The sequence below is a fragment of the Pipistrellus hanaki genome, assembly GCF_964339955.1.
Source record: "Pipistrellus hanaki genome assembly, chromosome: 3".
Lineage (NCBI taxonomy): Eukaryota > Metazoa > Chordata > Mammalia > Chiroptera > Vespertilionidae > Pipistrellus > Pipistrellus hanaki.
The window spans coordinates 186,676,169-186,698,184 of NC_140505.1; the positions used below are offsets into that span (position 1 = coordinate 186,676,169).

General features: G+C 45.3%; 1 protein-coding gene across 1 annotated transcript; it reads left to right on the top strand.

The window, feature by feature from the left end:
• Positions 1-84: 84 nt before the first annotated feature.
• XRCC6 (X-ray repair cross complementing 6) lies at positions 85-21,138 on the top strand. The gene is made up of 13 exons (XM_084879100.1): positions 85-210; positions 783-873; positions 2,802-2,914; positions 6,598-6,736; positions 7,117-7,371; positions 7,980-8,163; positions 11,758-11,944; positions 13,844-14,012; positions 15,075-15,236; positions 17,578-17,707; positions 17,905-18,005; positions 19,283-19,396; positions 20,743-21,138. Exons 2-13 carry the CDS (start codon positions 798-800, stop codon positions 20,937-20,939), a joined length of 1,827 nt encoding a protein of 608 aa, XP_084735226.1. The 5' UTR covers positions 85-210; positions 783-797; the 3' UTR covers positions 20,940-21,138.
• The last annotated feature ends 878 nt before the right edge of the window (positions 21,139-22,016 follow it).

Genomic DNA, 22,016 nt, shown 5'->3' on the forward strand with positions numbered 1-22,016 from the left:
CGGCGAGGGGCGGGGCTTCGCCGAAGGGGGCGGGGCTTTCGCTGTTCAACGCCTCGTGTGAAAAGCAGCCTGTGGGAGTGGGCGTGTCCTTTGACAGGAAGAGTACGCGCTGTGCGTGATGACGTAGGGCGCCGTGTGGAAGGGAGACCTGGAGCCCGCGGTACCCGCGCTCCGCCTGCAGCCCCAGCAGACCTCTTCCTGGCGCTCGAGGTAGGCGGGAGCCGTCGGTGCTGTGCGTGCTGCTGGCGGGTCAGGGTTGGCCGGTGCAGCTTCGCCCCCTCAGACTTGCGCGTCCCCCTCGCCTGGCTGCAGGCCTGCGAAGCCGGGAGCGTGCGGCCCGAGGGTAGAGACAGCCTCTGGCCCCCGTGCCCGCCGCCTGGGGGAGGTGGCACGCAGCCTTGGAGGGCCGCCTGCACTTGAGACTGACTCCACTGGGCATGGCCGGCTGAGGAGTGGAGGGAGGTTTGGGGGCGGGAGGAGGACAGATGGGTCCACCGGAGGACCGAGTATCCTGGGGCGTGAATCCCTCAAGTCCCGATGGTGCTCATGGTGGAACGGAACTTTTCCACCCTGAGCCACCGCCTTACGGGATGACTAAGGCGAGGCTGCTGGCATGATGCCCACTCACCTCGGGGTCTCAGTTACCGGGAGTTCTCCAGGCAGCAGGGCCCGGCGTCCACACCCCTCACGAGTAACCACTAGCCCTCAGAACAGATCTCAAAGGAATAGATATTTTTAGGTTTAAATTTGCTTGATACTGAACTTAACTTTCTTTCATCCAGTGACCAGTTACCAACATGTCAGGGTGGGAGTCTTTTTACAAAAACGAGGGCGATGAAGAGGAAGAGCAGGAGGAGGGCCTGGACGCAGGCGGTAGGTGACTTAGATGTACCGTTGTGCATGCGGAAGACTTCCCCGCCCGTCTGCGGGGTGCCCTGTGCTGTCCAATGGCCTCCGTCTCTCCCGAGGACCTCAGATGCATTCCCCCCTTTGCACTTTGCAGAGCTACCCTGGGCTCTTCTGTTCATGTCCTGCTCTGGACTATGGGACATTTCTAGCTTAAACTTTCTGGGCACTGACTGCTAGATTGACGTCTGTGGAGCTCCAATAAATGGCCCTGAACAGTGGTATCTTTTGTTACCTTAGATGACTCAGGGAAGCCTCTTCCTGTTCCACGAAAGTAGTTTTCTGTTGTTGTTTTTTAACCCTGTTAGGTCATGTCTTAGTTGATTTTAGAGAAGAAGAGGGAGTGGGAGAAACATCTATCAATTTACCTCCCACATGCACCCCAATCAGGGATTGAACCCACAACCTAGGTATGTGCCCTGACCAGAAATCAAACCTGAAGCCTTTCAGTGTTCGGGAGAATGCTCCAACCACTGAGCCACCCGTCCAGGGCCCAGCAAAATAGTTTTACTCATTCTAATAGCTCAGTACAAAAATGTCTTTCTACAATAATTGCAGCAACTAGAGTACTAGTAAACATTAGCAACACAGTTACAGCTGTCAGTACCTTACCATAACCTCCAGGTTTGGGGGTATATGTTCAGCCAACACACTAGCACATAGGACAAAGAAAGAGAGAGAAGGGATACACATATCTGTATACTGTTTAATTTAAAGTCTGAAAACTTTAAAATGTTTTTATTAGAATTGAGAAACAGGAAATATTGAAAACAGAGAATGTTTATTATAATCTATATAATCTATCACCCTAACACAACTACTACTAGCATTTTGCATATTTTTTTCCTATACCTTCATTCTGCATATTTTCTAGCTACATATATCTGTTTTTCTTTGTAACTGAGTTTTTATATAGCTGTAATCATAGTGCATATACAACACATTTAAAAAAATTTTTTTTGTTAATCCTCACCTGAGGAGCCGAAACCGGTTTGGCTCAGTGGTAGAGCGTCGGTCTGCGGACTGAAAGGTCCTAGGTTCGATTCCGGTCAAGGGCATGTACATGGGTTGCAGGCACATCCCCGGTAGGGGGTGTGCAAGAGGCAGCTGATCGATGTTTCTCTCTCATCGACGTTTCTAGCTCTCTCTCTCTCTCTCTCCCTTCCTCTCTGTAAAAAAAAAAAAAAAAAAAAAAAAAAAATAATCCTCACCTGAGGATATTTTTTTCCATTCATTTTTAGAGATAGCAGAAGGGAGAGAGGGGGAGAGAGAGAGAGAGAGAGAGAGAGAGAGAGAGAGAGAGAGAGAGAGAGAGAGAGAGAAACATAGATGTGAGAGAGACACATCTATTGGTTGCCTCCCGCATGTGCCCTGACTGGGACTAGGGATTGAACTTGCAACCCAGGCACATGCCTTTGACCAGGAATTGAACCTGCAACCCTTTTCATGTGTGAGCTGACACTCTAACCACTGAGAACACTGGCCAGGGCTGGATATTTTTATTATTTTCAACTTTTTATTTTAATAAGTAACCTTGGGGAAAATTTTGCATAAGGGCTTTTTCATATGTTATTTTGTTAAGATAATAAGAAATGTCCCCTCCATGGGGAATTCAACTGGGAGTTTGACCAGGGGGTGGGGCCGGCCAGCCAACCTTCTATGGCTCCTTCCCCTGGCTGGCTCCATCCCTGATCCCACCCCTCTCCCCTGCACCCCAACTGCCCGGGGCCCCTCTCCCATGGCTGGCTCAGCTCGATCGCCCCTATCAGGCTATACTTCTGCTTACTGGGCTTTTCTCTATTTGTTTTATATAAATAATAAACATGATAAATATGAACATAAGGGCAAGCATTTCCTTCCTTTTTTTTTTTTTTTTTTTTTTTTTCTCCCTGTAGGAGAATATACATATTCAGGAAGAGATAGTTTGATTTTTTTGGTTGATGCTTCCAGGGCCATGTTTAAATCAGAAGATGAAGATGAAATGACTCCTTTTGACATGAGCATTCAGGTAAGACTTCACCTTTTTATTTAAAATAAACAAAACGTGTGAAAATTTTGTTTGTGGATGATACATGGTGGTTAGCCTCCCGGATGGCTGTGTGTGAAAGTGGGGCGGTGCTGGAGAACAGGCTCATTTTTTTCTGGGTTTGAACTCCGGACCCTAGGAATACATTGCTCCCACCTTCGGCATTAGCCCTGGTGGTAGAAGTGCCTAATTATCGTATGGAAATGAGTCCGCTTGTAAATGACATTTGGAAGTTGGGTGATACCTGTGTTTGAAAAGATTATTACAACAAAAAGACCAAAAACCAATTAAAAAATGGGCATAGGACTTGAATATACATGTCTCTAAAGAAATGCAAACAGCCAACAAACACAGGAGAAGGTTCTGAACACCTTTAAGTCATTAGAGAAATGCAGATCAAAACCGCAATGAGATATCTCACCCACTAGATGGCTATAATTACACAAAAAAAGGAGGAACATAAGGATGTGGAGCCGAAACCGGTTTGGCTCAGTGGATAGAGCATCGGTCTGCAGACTGAAGGGTCCCAGGTTCGATTCCGGTCAAGGGCATGTACATTGATTGCAGGCACATCCCCAGTAGGGGATGTGCAGGAGGCAGCTGGTCGATGATTCTCTCTCATCGACGTTTCTAACTATCTATCCCTCTCCCTTCCTCTCTGTGAAAAATCAATAAAATATATTAAAAAAAAAAAAAAAAAAGGATGTGGAGAGACTGGAAGCCTCACCATTGATAGTGGGAACGTAAAATGGATCAGCTGCTGTGGAAAACAGTTCCTCAGAATTCAGTATAGAATTCCAGTCTGACCCAGCCATTCTCCCCGGTGTATACCCAACAGAATCAGGTACTCAGATTCTGATTCTGCCACTTAATAAACTGTCTCATGTTTAATGTTTGAAGAGTTGCCCAACCTTTTGGTATCTGTTTTCTCATCTGTGAAATGGAGAGAATACTAGTATCTTTCATCCAAGTTGTGAGAATTAGTTTGTTTAAAAAAAAATTTTTTTTAACTTAAAATATATTTGTATTGATTTTTAGCGAGAGAGAAAGGGAGAGGGGGAGGGAGAAAGATGGGGGGGAGAGAGAGAGAGAGAGAGAAACACAGATGTGAGAGTGAACCTTTGATGGCTGCCTCCTGCCCATGTGCCCTGACTGAGTATGGAAACAGCGACCTTATAGGATGATGTTCCAATATCTGAGCACCTGGCCAGGGCTAGTTTAGTTTTTTAAAATGAGGTATAATTCACATAACAAAATTAACCTTGTAAACTGTACACTTCAAAGGTACTTAGTCGTTCGCAATGTTGTGTAACCACCACTTCTGTCTCATTCCAAAACATTTTGAAGTGAATAAACAAAATATTTATACCTACACTGTAATATTACTCGGACATAAAAAGAAATGAAAAAACTGGTACATGCTACAAGGCAAATGAACATGGAAAACATATTAAGTGAAAGAAGCCGGACAAATGAAATGTCGAACAGATAGTCCATAGGGGATGCAGGTTGGGCGTTCCTAGGGGCAGGGGGGAGGGAGGAATGGGTTACGGCCTTCTCTGTGGAGGTGGTAGAAATATTTTGGAACTACATAGAGGTGGTGGTTACACAACATTCGAGCTGCTCACTTTAAAATGATCAACTTTGTTCTATGAATTACACCTGAATGAAAAAGGCCACTATTCATAGAAAAGCATTTCTAAACATTCACTGTATATCTCGGGTTTCATTTTTTTAGAGTTTGGCACCAAACAAGCTTCTCGGGTTCTGGTTTGTATACAGACAGTTCTTACAGTTGGCAGATCAGAATATCTTGGCCTCTAAAAACAGAATGAATAAAAATCAATCCTTAACTTTAAAGCAGTGGTTTCAAACTTTACCCTGCATCAGTCACCGGCAGGGGCTTGTTAACAGTCTGCGGGGCGTTCCCCAGAGTCTGCAGGTCTGGAGCCGGGACAGAGAATAGGCATTTCCAGCCAGGTCCCGAGGAATGCTGAGGTTGCGGTTTGGAGTCACTCTCGGAGGAGCACTGCGTTAGCCTCTGTGGGATCACGGCCCTCTCTTCTCAATGTGGTGGAAACTATGTACCCTCTCCCCAGAAGGACACATTGACAATTCCACACGTAGTTTCAAAGGGTTCGGAACCCTTGATGCCTAAAAAACCCGGAAGGAAATGTAGTCATATGTAGCCAATAAGTGAGACATTCATAGATGAGCATAATGTATTTGATAAAAAGCAACGAAAAAACAGTTTTCGGTAATTCCACGTTAGTTTTCTGTTGTGTGTGTTTTTATTTCTTAGACTCTATGGGAAGGCCTCACCAAATTTTTGTTGGTATTTGTAGTCTGCTCAGAAAATAGAAGGAAGTGTTTGTAGAAATGACTACTTGCCATGCGGATCCTTGTCACTGAGGAACACACTATAAGTTCTTTTAACGAGAGAATTGCTACGGAGGAAGGCTGCTTAGAAGCTCAGGCAGAAAAAGGAGGGGTCACCCTCCTGGTTTATTCCTCAGCTTTGCAGATTCAGAAACTTAATTTTGTCAGTGTCCCCAGAATTAAATAGGCTGCTGGGACAGACCAATTCTTCAGAGACACTAATTTACCAGAAGCTGACATTAGTTTCAATAGGTAGTTAGACCTCTCCTGGTATACTGATGTTTTTTATTTTATTTTTATTTTAAAATATATTTTTAGTGATTTTTAGAGAGGAAGGGAGAGAGAGAGATAGACACATCAATGATGAGAGAGAATAATTGATCAGCTGCCTTCTGCACATCCCCTACTAGGGATCAAGCCCGCAACCTAGGCACATGCCCTTGATCAGAATCGATCCCGATACCCTTCAGTCTGTAGGCTCTATCCACTGAGCCAGACCAGCTAGGGCTATACTGATTTTTAAAAAAATATATTTTATTGATATTTTACAGAGAGGAAGAGAGAGGGATAGAGAGTTAGAAACATCGATGAGAATCATCAATTAGCTGCCTCTTGCACACTCCCTACCGAGGATGTGCCCGCAACCAAGGTACATGCCCTTGACCGGAATTGAACCCGGGACCTTTCAGTTCGCAGGCCAACGCTCTATCCACTGAGCCAAACCGTCTCGGCTATACTGATGTTTTTAATTTTGTAATTAAGCCAATTCTATTTTAGAAAATGCTGTTAGTAGTTATGACTTTTTTTCAGGTCACATATACTTATTGTTAGCTTAAACCTTTTATACACGTAATTATTTTATAAATGTAAATTCTGTTTCTTAGTATCAAGCTACTTAAGGAAAGATCAAAACCCAAGCAGTTGGTGTGTGACATCAGTGAGACTAATATCCAGGTTTTCTGATTCCATTACTGGGCTTTGCCCATAGAGCAGTTTCCTCCCTGAGTGTATACCTGTTGTAAATTTCTGACTTCTGATTATATGGACTGCTTATACTTCTATTATATACTTACTGCACTCTGCTTTTTGTTATAGTGGAATATATCTGCCCACCATTCTCACTGATGCATGAATTTCCTGGAAGTAGAGGACATACCTTATTCTAATGCCATGTATACATTCAGCAAATATAGATTGAGCACCTGCTATGCGCCAGGCACTTAGGGAGTTTAGGTTTAGTGGTATGTAGTTAAACATTAACTGAATTTTCGCTTTTATTTTTCCAGTGTATCCAGAGTGTGTACACCAGTAAAATCATAAGCAGCGATCGAGATCTCTTGGCAGTGGTGTTCTATGGTACCAAGAAGGACAAAAACTCAGTGAATTTCAAAAATATTTACGTCTTACAGGAGCTGGATAATCCAGGTCAGTGTATTCTTTTCTTTTAATTTAATAAATCTTTATTGCTCAGATTATTACAATTGTTTCTCTCCCCCCCCCCCCATAGCTCCCTTCCATCCGGTTCCCACCCCACCCTCTGCCCTTACCTCCCCCAGCCCCAGGTCAGTGTATTCTAAGATTACCTTTTCCCTTACGTGTTTTCCCTGAACAAAGCGATGCGGAGAAGGAAGCAGATGACACTAAGAGAACGCTTTCTGCGCTAGGGGCTCTTATTAGGATGTGGCCTTCTGCTGACTGGCTTAAACAGCTCGGTGACGGATGGACCTTAGGCCCTTCCAATGGCCTGGTCAAGGTGTTCGCTCTCACGGCCTTTTCTGCCCGTTTGACCCCCTGTCTCTGATCAGGTGCTAAACGAGTGTTAGAGCTTGCGCAGTTCAAGGGGCAGGAGGGAAAGAAGCATTTCCAAGACCTGGTCGGCTGTGGCTGTGACTACTCCCTGAGTGAGGTGCTGTGGGTCTGCGCCAACCTCTTCAGCGATGTCCAGGTCAAGATGAGCCATAAGAGGATCATGCTGTTCACCAATGAAGACGACCCCCATGGCAATGACAGTGCCAAAGCCAGCCGGGCCAGGACCAAAGCTGGGGATCTCCGGGACACGGGTCGGCATTTCCCCCGTCCTTTTAAATTGGCACTTAATTTTATTGCTTCTTTATAGCTGATATCAAACCTTTGCTTGTCACCGTTCAGAGTAAAATGAAAGATTAACATGCAGCTGGAGGAGACACTTGTGTAACATGCCCAGGGAATGGGCAGGCCATTAGCAGCCTAAAGGACTCCACTAGAGCAAGATTTTCTTGATTGTAATGCTACTGTGAATGGTAGTTAGTTTAATATATTGTCCGAAGTCAATATACAGCCTGCTCCCTTAGCCACTTTCTCTAATTCCCGAAATGTTAATAATCAGTCTAGTTCTTTGGGATTTTTATTTCTTTATTATTTTCAATTTTTTATTCATTTCAGAGACAGGAAGGGAGAGGGAGAGATAGAAACAATGATGAGAGAGCATCATTGATTGGCTGCCTCCCTCAGGCCCCCCTCCCAGGAATTGAGCCCTCAAACCTGTGGCCTCCTGGTTCAAAGGTCGACACTCAACCACTGAGCCACACCGGCCAGGCTCTTTGGGATCTTTAAAAAGCATAGTTGAACTTCGCGGAAGAAATGTCTTGCTGAACGTCTTTTCCCCTCACTTCTGTCTGTCCTGGCCCAGGTATCTTTCTTGACCTGATGCACCTGAGGAAACGTGGAGGCTTCGACATATCCTTGTTCTACCGCGATATCATCAGCACCGTGGAGGACGAGGACCTCGGGGTCCACTTCAAGGAGTCAAGCAAGCTGGAGGACCTGCTGCGGAAGGTCCGGGCCAAGGAGACCAGGAAGCGCCCGCTCAGCAGGTGGGCACTGCGCCTGCGCCCGCTGCCCATAGTCCTCTCCCTTACCATAAGGAATGCACAGCTTTGGTCTCCCTGGCTACTAACCCTGGGCTGTGCCCTTCCTCACTGTGGTCGCCAACCACTGGTGGTCCGTGAAGTCCAAAAGGTTGGCGACCGCGGCTCTAAAAAACGTGCTTGATTTCAGGGCAGCATACGCTATTTGCTTTTCTTCCCCTCGAAGAGCTGGTATGTCTTTTCACAATAACACAGCCCCTGCCCTGACAGGCGTGCCTCCGTGGTTCGGATGTCAGCCCTGCAGTGAAGTCTTAGGTTCGATTCCCAGCCGAAGGCACATACGTGGGTTGCAGGTTCAATTGATAGGTCTCTCTCCCATGGATGTTTCTCTCTTTCTCTCCCTTCCTCTCTTCCACTCTCTCTAAAAGTCGATGGAAAAAACAGCAGGTGAGAATCAACAACAAAAAATAACACAGCCCTACTTTCTTTATAGATAGGTTTTTAAAATATTTTTTTATTGATTTTTTACAGAGAGGAAGGGAGAGAGATAGAGAGCTAGAAATGTCGATAAGAGAGAAACATCGACCAGCTGCCTCTTGCACACCCCCTATCGGAGATGTGCCCACAACCAATGTATATGCCCTTGACCGGAATCGAACCTGGGACCTTTCAGTCTGCAGACTGACGCTCTACCACTGAGCCAAACCGGTTTCGGCTCAGCCTTACTTTCTTGGGGAAAATAGTTGTGGCTTAGCAGCTTCTCTGTAAATTGGGGATAACAATAGTACTTGGTATAGAGCAAACGCTCAGTAAGTGTTAGTTGTTAGCCTTGTTAAATTGTGTTATTCTGATTTCTTATAAACTTGACACAAACTGGAACCAGAGAGTTAGATTACTACCTTTTGTTTTGTTTACCCTCACCCAAGGATATCTTTTCCATTGATTTTTAAAGAGAGTGGAAGGGAGGGAGGGAGCGGGAGAGGGAGATAGTGAAGGGGGGGAGAGAGAGAAAGAGAGAGAGAGAGAAAAAAAAAGAGAAAGAGAAGGAGAGAAAGAGAAAGAAACATTGATGTGAGAGAAACACATTGACTGGTTGCTTCCTGCATGTCTCCAGACCGGGAACTGAACCGGAAACCCTTTGGTGCCCAGGCCGATGCTCTAACCATTGAGAACACCGGCCAGGGCAGATTATCTTTTTTTTTTTTTTTTTTAATATATTTTATTGATTTTTTACAGAGAAGGAGGGAGAAGGACAGAGAGCCAGAAACATCGATGAGAGAGAAACATTGACCAGCTGTCTCCTGCACACCTGCCACTGGGGATGTGCCCGCAACCAATGTATGTGCCCTTGACCGGAATGAACCTGGGACCTTTCAGTCCGCAGACCGATGCTCTATCCACTGAGCCAAACCGGTTTTGACTATTTTTATTGATTTTAGAGAGGAAGGGAGAGGGAGAGAGAGATAGAAACATGAATGATGAGAGAATCATTGATTGGCTACCTCCTGCACTCCCCCTTCTGGGAATCAAGTCTGCAACCCAGGCATGTGCCCTTGAGTGGAATTAAACCTGGGACCCTTCAGTACACAGGCTGATGCTCTATCCACTGAGTCAAACCAGCTAGGGCTGTATTTTCACTTTCATTTAATTCAAAATAATTTTAAAATTTCCTTGTGATTTTATCTTTGACCTCCTGGATTATTTAGAAGTGTATTGTTTGATTTCCAAATATTTGAGGTTTTCCCAGAATTCTTTCTATTGCGGATCTCTAACTTTGTTCCATTTTGGTTAAAGAACATACTTTATATGATTTCAGTCTTTTTGGATGTATTTATACTTGTTTTGTGGCCAAGCATATGGTCTGCCCTAGAGAATGTTCCACGTGTGCTTGAGAAGAATGCATAACATGGGTTATTTTTGTGTTGTGCCTCTTTTACAATATCATATGGTAAATATTTTGCACATTGTCATTATTATAGAATACATTACTAGAGGTCTTATTGCTTCTTAAGATGTTGATATGGCCAAAGCCGGTTTGGCTCAGTGGATAGAGCGTTGGTCTGCGGACTGAAAGGTCCCAGGTTCGATTCCGGTCAAGGGCATGTACATTGGTTGCAGGCACATCCTCAGTAGGGGGTGTGCAAGAGGCAGCTGGTCGATGTTTTTCGCTCATCGATGTTTCTAAATCTCTACCCCTCTCTCTTCCTCTCTGTAAAAAATCAATAAAATATATTAAAAAAGAAAAAAAAAAGTTGATATGGCTATTCTGAGCAATATGTCATAATTGATATGTATATGAGTTTTGAATCAGACATACTAGAGTTTGAACACCAGTTTTTATTAGTTGTCTGCCCTTAAACAAGCCGGATAACATCTCTGAGCCTCAATGCTTTCATGTGTAAAAAGGACTATAATAAGATTTATGGGTGGCTAACAATAGAAACTGACTCTTGATTAATTTCAGTATAATCAAGCAAAACTCTGAACAGGGTGGGTAGCATAGGAACCAGAGTGGCAAGAACTAATGAGAGTGCCTTCTAGGTGCTACTAGCAGAAAGCAACCCTCCCTCATGTCCTTCTGTGGTCACTGCGAGGGACCCAGACTCTCCAGAGAATAGGAGTTATGGCTTGAGTTTGGGTCAGATATATCCACGACTTGACGAGGGGAGGACATAGCACTTTGATTAACATTTCCCCAAATCTGCTGTGGGAGAAGGGTGGTTCCCAATGAAAAATTGGGGTTTCATTGTTAAAAAAAAGGGGGTAGGGGTACTAGATAAGCAGAAATAACAGATAATCAACACAGTACTTGTAGGGTTATGATAATTAATGAATAGCTATAAAGGGACTGGAGTAGTACTGAGCTCAATAAAAGTAATCATTTTTATTACAGTAGGTTCTTTTTTATAAGCTTACAGTATTCAATAATTATTTTTTTAAATTGATTTCAGAGAGATGAAGGGAGAGAAAGATAGAAACATCAATGATGAGAGAGGATCATCAATCAGCTGCCTCCTGTACGCCTCCCACGGGGGATGGAGCAACCCAGGTATGTGCCCTGACCTGGAATCGAATTGCGACCTCCTGGCTCATGGGCTGACGTTCAACTACTGAGCCACACAGGTTGGGCATTATATTCTTTATCATTATTTTACATAGTTAATATATTCTGAAACTAATTTTTGTGGCATAGACCCTGAGATAGCATTACAGCAAACTCCATTGTATTATTAAAATGAGTTATATTTAGCCGGAGCTGGTTTGGCTCAGTGGACAGATCATCAGCCTGTGGACTGAAGGGTCCCAGGTTCAATTCTGGTCAAGGGCACATGCCCAGGTTGTGGGCTTGACCCCCAGTTGAGGATGTGCAGGAGGCAGCCAAACAATGATTCTCTCTCATCATTGATGTTTTTTTTTCTCTTTCCCTCTCCCTTCCTCTCTGAAATCAATAAAAATATAGATATAAAATAAGTTATATTTGTATTCTAAGCTCATTTAGAATGTAAGAGAGAATAAAACAAGTTAAGTCGTGGGTGCCACTTTGGAATGTAGATGGAAAGTAATCTCTTAGTCTATGCTTTTTTATTTTCTGTCCTCCAGGTTGAAGTTTAAGCTCAACAAAGATATAGCATTCACTGTTGGCATTTATAATATGGTCCAGAAGGCTTTCAAACCTCCTCCAATTAGGCTTTACCGGGAAACAAATGAACCAGTGAAAACCAAGTCGAGGACATTTAATGTAAATACAGGCAGTTTGCTTCTGCCAAGTGACACCAAGAGAGCCCAGGTAGGCCTGCCTACTTACTGAACTTTGTCTCACTGAGGAGCTGACGGAGGGGAGACGATGATCAGCCTAACCAGATAACTTTCATGTGCTCGTCTTTCTAGCCACGTTGTTAAAACAAAATCATTGTTATTTGAAACGTGGCATCTAGTTCAGAGATACCACGAGAGCTAGAAAGTTAGAGCCAGTGTTGGAAAGAGACATCAGTGAAAACTTTAGCTCTCGCCCTGGTTGGTGTGACACGAGTTATCTGCTGGATTCCCAGTCAGGCACATGCCCGGGTCTCAGGTTTGATCCTCGGAAGTGGGTGTGCAGGAGGCAGTGGATCAACGTTTCTCTCTCACATTGATGTTTCTCTTTCTCTTTCTCTTTCCCTTTTCTTCTTTCTAAAATTCAATACACTATTTTTTCCCCCCCAAGAAAACTAGCCCTTGATCACTCAGCGCAGGATGGGCTGTGTCTTACAGTCTAATTCCTTGTTCAGGTAGAATAGCAGGAAATGCTTATAGTTGCTAGGGAGATGGGGTGTTGGGAAAAGGTGTTAGGTGTCAAGTGCTTTTAAAATTTTTTTTTTTTTTTTTTTTTTTTTTTTAGGGAGAGAAAATCCCCCCTGCCATTTCTCCTGCATTTTGAAAGGATACACATAGGCCTTATTTATTTATTTTTATTTATTTTTTATTTAAAAAAATATATATTTTATTGATTTTTTTTTTTTTTTTTACAGAGAGGAAAGGAGAGGGATAGAGAGTTAGAAACGTCAATGAGAGAGAGTCATTGACCAGCTGCTTCCTGCACACCCCCCACTGGGGATGTACCCCCAACCATGGTACATGCCCTTGACCGGAATTGAACCTGGGACCTTTCAGTCCGCAGACCGACACCCTATCCACTGAGCCAAATTGGTTTCGGCTTATTTATTTTTAAATATATTTTTATTGATTTCAGGAATGAAGGGAGAGGGAGATAGAAACATAAATGATGAGGGAGAATCATTGATCAGCTGCCTCCTGCATGCCCCAAACTGGGATTGATCTCACAACCTGGCATATGCCCTGACCGAAAATCGAACTCGGGAACTCCTGGTTCCTTGGTTGACAACCAACCACTGAGCCACGCTGGTCGGGCCCTTCTTTCTTTCTTTTAAATCCTCACCTGAGAACATGCTTAGAGAGAAGCAGAGAGAGAGACAAACATTGACCAGTTGCCTTCTTTATGCGCCCTGCCCAGGAATCAAACCCACAGCCTTTCTATGCATGATACAATGTTCAGTCGACTGAGCCACACAGGCCAGGCCTGAGTTTCTTGATTCAGTGTCCCTAAAGAAAACCTCGAGGGTTCTGTCTTTCCATAAAACCCAAATTTGATCTGTTATTAACTTCCGTAGCTAATCACATATTTAGGATCAAAATACAAACATTAAAGGGTTTGTGTGTATCTGTCTCTCACACTACCTGAGACCCAGCACACATGACTTAGGTCCTCTCAATTAATATGTGTGGTTCGAACACCCTTGTGTGTCAGGATGAGCGCTCAGTACATGTAAGATGAGGGAAAGAATCACTGCTTGAAGAGCATCGTCTCTGGGACCAGACAGAGCTGGGTTGAAGCTTAATTCAGTTGTATAACCTGGAGCAAGTTACCAACCACTGAGCCTCAGTTCCCTTATCTGTAAAACTTTTACCATCTCTCACCAAGGGTTATTACAGGGTTTGCGGTGGGTGGCAGACTTAGAGGGCCTGCTGGGCACGCAGTAAATGTTAATTTCTCGTGCTGGGATGATGCCCTGATGAGCCATCCTCCCGCTCCTTAGAAAAAGCTGGTTGTGACTTGCTAGTGTCATGTGGCAGCTATTCTGAATCTCCAGCAGCCTGTCTGTGTGGCGCCCCTTTTCCCCACCTTTAGATCTATGGGAGTCGTCAGATCGTGCTGGAGAAAGAGGAGACGGAGCAGCTCAAACGGTTTGATGAACCAGGCTTGGTTCTCATCGGTTTCAAGCCCTTGCTAATGCTGAAGAAGCACCACTACCTGCGGCCCTCCCTGTTCGTGTACCCCGAGGAGTCCCTGGTCAACGGTGAGCAGCACAGACCAGGGGAAATGAGTGAGGAGCACACGAAGCAGCTTGCTGAGCCGCCTTTCCTAAAGAGGTGCTGATTGGAAATAGTCTAGAGTGTATTCCTGGGGAAATTAAACATGCAATTTTAATATGTTTTAAAAATATATATATATTTTATTGATTTTTTACAGAGAGGAAAGGAGAAGGATAGAGAGTTAGAAACATAGATGAGAGAGAATCATCGATCAGCTGCCTCTTGCACACCTCCTACTGGGGATGTGCCCGCAACCCAGGTATATGCCCTTGACCAGAATTGAACCCGGGACCTTTCAGTCCGCAGGCTGATGCTCTATCCACTGAGCCAAACCAGTTTCGGCCAGTTTTAATATGTTTTTATTGATTTCAGAGAAGAAGGGAGAGGGAGAGAGAGATAGAAACATCAATGATGAGAATCATTGATTAGCTGCCTCCTGCACGCCCCCTCCTGGGGATCAAGCCCGCAAGCGAGCATATGCCCTGACCGGAAATTGAACTGATGATCTCTTGGTTCCTGGGTCGAAGCTCAACCACTGAGCCACTTCAGCTGGGCTTACTGAGGTATTTTGGAAGTGTTTCATGTGCAAATAAATTTTGGAAATGTGGGGCTAACCTAAAAGAAGCTTCTTTAGGACCTATAATGTGCTAGTATGCATTATGAATGTCCCGGAGGGGGCATGGAATTAGCATTTTAAAAACTTCCTTCCTTCTTTGAGGCATCAGATAGACAGTTTGAAAAACACACACCACAAAACATTTAAAGATGTATTAACTCAGGCATTGGGTTTATTTTACTGTCCAGACCTATATTCTTTTGTGCTATAGCTTCTGAACCCCCTGGTTTGACTGGTTTTCATTAATAACTGGGGCTATGTCATTAACCTAAAGAAAATAAAAGTGAACTGCCGTTAATTCCCATTTGAGGCATCCATTCTCATTCCTTTCCCCTCAGCTCTGGATCCATCACCCCTTACCTATTGAAGGATCATAAACCCTTTGAAGACAGTGGAAGGAAAACACCCTAAAGGGATCTTTGTTTTGCAGGGAGCTCAACCCTGTTCAGTGCTCTGCTCACCAAGTGCCTGGAGAAGGAAGTCGTGGCGGTGTGCAGGTACACCCCCCGCCAGAACATCCCCCCTTACTTTGTGGCCCTGATGCCACAGGAAGAGGAGCTGGATGACCAGAAAATTCAAGTGACTCCCCCAGGTACGTGGCAGGGAGGTTTTCCAGGCTTCCGAACCTTGTCAGGCATTGGAATCCCTCATGGATCGAGGTACCAGACTCGCCAGGAATGGGCTCTGGGAAGTGTGTTTTAAGGTTTCACAGGTGAGCTTGGTGCGTAGCTCAGAAAGCAAATGTGGTTGTACAGTGCACAGCACGTACTGGCAAGCAATGCGGCCTGCAGCCAGCATTGAGGGCCGAATGCACGGAGACTGTTTGCAGGCTGCTGACGCAAGTCCTTGGGGTTTGACTGCTGGCACCATTCTTCTTCTTTTTCTTTTTTTTAAACATATGATATTTTATTGATATTTTACAGAGAAAGGGATAGAGAGCTAGAAACACTGATGAGAGAATCATCAATCAGGTGCCTCTTGCACACCCCCCACTGGGGATGTGCCCACAACCAAGGTACATGCCCTTGACCGGAATTGAACCTGGGACCTTTCAATCCACAGGCCGATGCTCTATCCACTGAGCCAAACCGGTTTTGGCTGCTGGCACCATTCTTTACCAAAAGCCATTGCTTGGCATCCTTGTAAGGTTTAGTGTCTGGTTTGTCTCCTGTAAACACCAAGGCAGTGAGGTCTAGTGCAAGGACCATGAGTTCTGAAGTCGGACTTGACTTGATCTTATGCTGTGTGCCTGAAAGTTTACTTGCTTTTGTTGTAGGCCCCTCTCTGCCACTTGTTAGCTGGCCAGATTGGGCAAGTAATGTCACATTTCTGCTTACACTCCTTATCTGCAAAGATGAGACTTCTGGAACACCGTTCTCTCAAGGTTGTCTCACATTTGAAATGAGTCAATAAACATACAAGTGCCTCGTGCAGAGTAGCCTAGAGGTGGTCTTCCTTCAACCATGCTAATCAATACCAACTTTATGCATAAAGTACCTCTGAACATATTATATTTCTAACCCTGATCATCACAATGCTCAGAAATAGCTTTGTATGCCAGTTATTAAGCTTCTCTCTCTGCTCCAAATTCACCATTTATTGTTCTGAGGCTAAGAATCTCCAAACCCAATTTTTCCTTTTTTCTTTTTTTATATTTTTATTGATTTCAGAGAAGAAGAGAGAGGGAGAGAGAGATAGAAACATACATGATGAGAGAAAATCGGCTGTCTCCTGCACGCCCCTACTGGGTAGCAAGCCCACAACCTGTCCTGTGTCCTGACCAGGAATCAAACTGTGACCTCTTGGTTTATGGGTTGATGCATAACCACTGAACCACACTGGCCGGGCAACCTTATTTCTCCTTTTCCAGCTGGCTGTGGGTGAGGCCTTGTCGAGAGTAGGAGCTAAAAGGAGATAACAGGGCAGAGGAGACTGAGGGGACTTGCTCCTCCCTCTTGCCCAGTGCTGTTGGCATTGCCTGCAAGGCAGCAGCTTGGTTCCAGTCTCAGATTTTTCAGTCTTTCTAGAACCAGCCAGTGACTGGAACAAGATCAGCCTGATTGCCCTCGCCTCTTCCCTTTCAGTATGTGCTGGAGGGTGAGGAAATAAAGAGGGGCTCAGCTGAAACCGGTTTGGCTCAGTGGATAGAGCCTAGGTCTGCAGACTGAAAGATCCCAGGTTCGATTCCGGTCAAGGGCATGTACCTTGGTTGCGGGCGCATCCCTGGTAGGGGGTGTGCAGGAGGCAGCTGGTCGATGTTTCTCATCGATGTTTCTAGCTCTCTATCCCTCTCCCTTCCTCTCTGTAAAAAATCGATAAAATATATATTAAAGGGGCTCAGGAAGGCCTGATGGAGCTGGGACTTAGTCCTTAGGGAGCGGGCACTGTCCAGCTGGCTCTAGGGCAGTGCTTCTCAACCTTCCTAATGCCGTGACCCTTTAATACATTGCTCATGTTGTGGTGACTCCAAACCATAACATTATTTTCGTTGCTACTTCATAACTAATTTAAAAAATATATATATATATTTTATTGATTTTGTACAGAGAGGAAGGGAGAGAGATAGAGAGTTAGAAACATCGATGAGAGAGTCATCGATCAGCGGCCTCTTGCACCCCCCCCACGGGGGATATGCCCGCAACCAAGGTACATGCCCTTGACCGGAATTGAACCCGGGTCCCTTCAGTCCCCAAGCCGACGCTCTATCCATTGAGCCAAACCGGTCTCGGCTTCATAACTAATTTTGCTACTGTTCTGAATTGTAATGTAAATATCTGTGTTTTCCGATGGTCTTAGGTGACCCACAGGTTGAGAACCGCTGCTGTAGAGCCTAAGACCATCGGAAAACACAGATATTTGGAGCTGAGAGACAAATGACAACTCAATCACTGAAACCTTCTGTCAGTCAGCTCTGAGAAATCTCTTTTCTCCAGGCTTCCATCTTGTCTTCTTGCCCTATGCTGACGATAAACGGAAGGTGCCCTTCCCTGAACAAGCCAAGGCAAACCCGGAGCAGATAGACAAGATGAAGGCTATTGTGCAGAAGCTCCGCTTCAAATACAGGTGAGCAGTGGGTCCTCGCGGGCTGGCTTCCGGAGCTGGCTCCTGAGCTGACAGTCCCCTTTAAAAAATCCTCTCCTGAGGCTCTGTTTTCTCAGCTGACCTGGGACCTGCACTGAGTTGGGTTCATTTAATTTCATTATTTTTTAAATGTCTACGTTTTAAACATGTACTTGTTCCCATTATGATTATTTTAACAGAAGTGACAGCTTTGAGAACCCAGTGCTGCAGCAGCACTTCAGGAACCTGGAGGCCTTGGCTTTGGACTTGACGGAGCCCGAACAAGCAGAAGATCTGACGTGTAAGGAGGCCACGACTGAGGGAGGATTCTGGTCGTGGGAGGCTTTCTCTTTGGTCTCGCTCTGGACAGCAATGTGGGTGGATTTCCTAGCACCCTCTTGAGACGTAACCTCACTGTCCAGCCCATCTGTCTGATGGTCTAGACTAGCTCAGATGGTGCTGTGAGAGGAGTGGAAAGTGCCAGGCTTCTGAGACCTGCCTCTGGACTAGGCCATCCCTTGACTACATGATAGTTTAAAAAAACACACAAACTATACCATTTATTGAGTGCTTACCGTGTGCCAGGTACTGTCCTATGTGCTCACTCATTCAATCCTCATAGCGGTGAGGTAGGCACTGTATTTGCCTTGGATGATGCTCCGGGCACCCCAACGACTCCCCGTCTGCCTCCACACCTCACTCCGTCACTGGGTCTTGTCAGTTCTATCCCTTTTCATGTTTATGGCCCCGCCCACCCCTGCACACACTGCTTCAGCCTTCCGTCTTACCTGCCTTCAGTTCACACTCCACACAGTGATCTTTCTAAAAGGCAGATCTGAGCCTGTGGCCCCTGCTCAGAGCTCTCCAGTGTTCCCCGCTGTTCTTGTGCGTTTTAGTTCCTGGGCAGGCTTCTGAGGTTTCTCTTACCTCACTATGCCTGCTTTTCCAGCCTCCCTGCTGGTCCTGCCCTCCTCATACCCTATCTTCAATCTGTGTATTACCTGCTGCTTCTCACCCCACTGCCTTTTGCTGCTTGGAATAGTGGGTCTGCCTGAGGAGGAACAATCGGCTTTCCCAAAAGCCTTTCTAGACCCCCGCCCCCAACTCAAGGTTCCAGTGCACCCTGTACAGGCTCTCATGGCATTGCCCAGCTGTGTGGCGTCTGTTTTTACCACCTCCTTACCCTGACTCAGCTGTAAGCCTGCTGAGAGCCTAGACTTGTAGACTTGTTTGAATCCCCAGAATCCAGCCCAGGAGCTCTGCCACTTCCCAGCTGTTTGACCTCAGGCCAGTCATTTAACCTCTCTGTTTTCCTTCTCTGTAAAACAGGTAGACAAACTTAGCTAGTCCACAGGTTAACAAAGCTTAGAAGGGAGTCCGGCTATAGTAAGTGCTCATTGAATGCAGTGGTTAGAGGCGCTCGGTAAATGTCAGACAGAATTTGTGGAATGTTCTCATGGCCAGGGCAGCTGCCCACTGAGGACCCTTCTTCCCCGACCTCCCCCCACCCCATCACGTGCTTACCGGAAGCCAGCGTCTGACTCGCCAGGCCACCTTTCCTCCGCTTTGGTTTCCTAGTGCCGAAGGTGGAAGCAATGGACGAAAGGCTGGGCTCCCTCGTGGATGAGTTTAAGGAGCTTGTCTACCCACCAGACTACAACCCCGAGGGGAAAGTTCCCAAGAGGAAACAAGGTGAGAACTGGGTGACTGGTTTGGCTCAGTGGATAGAGCGTCGGCCTGCGGACTGAAGGGTTCCAGGTTCGATTCCGGTCAAGGGCATGTACGTTGGTTGCGGGCACATCCCCAGTAGGGAGTGTGCAGGAGGCAGCTGATCGATGTTTCTCTCTCATCGATGTTTCTAACTATCCTCTCTGTAAAAAAAAAAAAAAAAAAAAAAAAAAAAAAAAAAAAATCAATAAAATATATTTAAAAAAAAATTCAATGAGGGAGCCCAGCCAGTGTAAGTGGTTGAGCATCGACCTGTGAACCAGTAGGTCACGGTTTGATTCTTGGTCAGGGAACATGCTCGGGTTGTGGGCTCTGTCCCCAGTAGAGGGCATGCAGGAAGCAGCTGGTCAATGATTCTCTCTCATCATTGATGAGAATTCTCTTTCTCTATCCTTCTACCATCTCCTAAATCAATAAAAATATATTTTAAAAAATCAGTGGGGGGAAAATATAAAATAAATATATAAAAAGTAAAAAACAAAAAATAAGGCTATAGAGTGCTTCATTGGATAGATGCTAGTTTATTCAGCCAGCCCTTTACTGATGGATGTGCTGCAGTGAACATGGACCGCCATCGTGTACGTGTGTGAGCAGATCTGTAGGATAAATTCTTTCCTCTGTATTGCTGGTTCAGGGTGTAAACATTTCAAGTATTGGTAAGAATTGCCAATTTGCCTCTGAAAAGTGATAGTTTATATTCTGTCCAAGAAGGGATGGGTGTGTTTCCCTACACTCTCACCAATCCTGGACTTTATATACTATTTTTTAAAAATTTCACAAAAAAATAAGAGGGGAAATTATATCTAGTTTTGATTTGCAGTTCTCCAATTAGGAGTGAAATGTAGTTTTCTTGGGTTTTTTAGGGTAGGTGTGGCAGTGGTGCTTTATAGTGCCGTGGAATACAGCTCTTCCTATTCCGTGGGAATATGCACTAGTGATTTGTGTACTAGTTTATCCCGCTCAGCCTGCACATTCTTCTCACCTAGCACAGTCCCTTGGTACTTACTTTATGCTCTGGAAAGGCTTTTGGAAGGAGAGGGAAGGAATGAATGACTGCTCATTTAGAGTGAGACCAGTTTTGGGTAAACTGATGGCACTCAGAGAACTATTAACACCCTCCTAGGTTGATAGTCTTGATTTTATACATAAACGAAGCCGCCTTATCAAGACACTATGTCCCCAGTGTTCTAAGTGGGCATCATGGCTTGTGGAAAATGCCTGCCTGCAGTCCAGATCATGTGAGGGTCCTGTGTGTGGTTGGGATGCCAGCGGTAGCATTCCCAATCACTCCCTCCTGACCCTTCCCCCAGGTGATGAAGGTGCTGGAAGCAAAAGGCCCAAGATGGAGCTATCGGAAGAGGAACTGAAGGCCCATGCCAGCAAGGGCACGCTGGGTAAGCTCACGGTGCCCGTGCTGAAGGAAGCCTGCAGGGTGTACGGGCTGAAGGGCGGGCTGAGGAAGCAGGAGCTGCTGGATGCGCTCGCCAAGCACTTCCAGAAGGACTGACCGACAGAGACCCTCCATCCGCCACCCTCACCCTGTGCCAGGCTGCCCGCCAGAAGCCAGAACTTGACATTTATGAGATTTTCTGTTGCTAAGGAGGCAAAGTAGTCCTCCCACTTGCTGTGCCTTATTCTGTCTGAATAGAGCCCTAATTTTGTACTGTTTTTTAGTGTGAAAGAAACGTGTGTCTCGCATCCAAAGATCACTTGCTATTGGCTATTAGTTACTTTTCTCACTGCGTCACAATGGGAACAAAGTGAATACCAGTGAAGGTAGGGACACCGTGATGACTGAGGACAGATGAAGGTTTCAGGAATGACAAGCCCCAGCAAGAACCTGCCCTGTCTCTTTTCCTTAATTGTGTCATACTAGGACCTAAAGGCCAGATTTCAGAAGCAGTAAGAATGGAACGTTTCTGATACTGTTACCCTGTGCTTCCTGGGTAAATGGCACTCCCCCAGCTCCCATGCTGCATTCCTTTTAATGTGACACTCACATATATGACCATAGTTTCTGTTGCCCCAAGAATTTGGGTTCCAGTGTAAGTGAAATCAGTTCTTATTTTTCAGGGGAGCTGTAGTAAGGTTAAGATGAGAGTATTCGGAGGGGAAAGGTGGAGGGTGTCTTTCTTTCCCTCCCTCACCCCGAATCCCTCCTCCATCCATCCTGCTATTGCTTTTGAAAGATTAGCTTGAGAGAAGGAAGAAAAACATCTGGAAGAATTTATCCTCTGAGGATGGCTTGAGATTCAGTTTGTACGGCCTGTTAGAATGAGCCTCGGTGAGTGTAGGGGTCAGATTACTCTTGAGAGATTTTCGGTTTTGGGTTCTTTGCTCTGAGCTTTGTAACATCAACCTGGAATTTAAGGTCATGGGAATGTATGTTTAGTCCTTAGCCATACTACAAATGAATCATCTTTTTCACAAAGTCATCATTGTAAATGTGAAAAGACTCCTTAATCATAGGTCCTCTTCAGAAATTGGTTTTAGGAAACTTATTCTAAAACAGAATTCCTGACCAGTGTTCATCAGGGCCCCTGAGACCTAGGGAAAGCCATTGGGTCCTCTCTCCAGAATAAAA

Excerpts from the sequence above, each read along its gene's own strand:
- XRCC6 (XM_084879100.1), top strand. The coding sequence starts at position 798 with ATGTCAGGGTGGGAGTCTTTTTACAAAAACGAGGGCGATGAAGAGGAA. Across the intron at positions 6,737-7,116 it reads ACAGGAGCTGGATAATCCAG|GTGCTAAACGAGTGTTAGAG; the intron begins GTCAGTGTATTC and ends GTCTCTGATCAG. Across the intron at positions 8,164-11,757 it reads AGGAAGCGCCCGCTCAGCAG|GTTGAAGTTTAAGCTCAACA; the intron begins GTGGGCACTGCG and ends TCTGTCCTCCAG.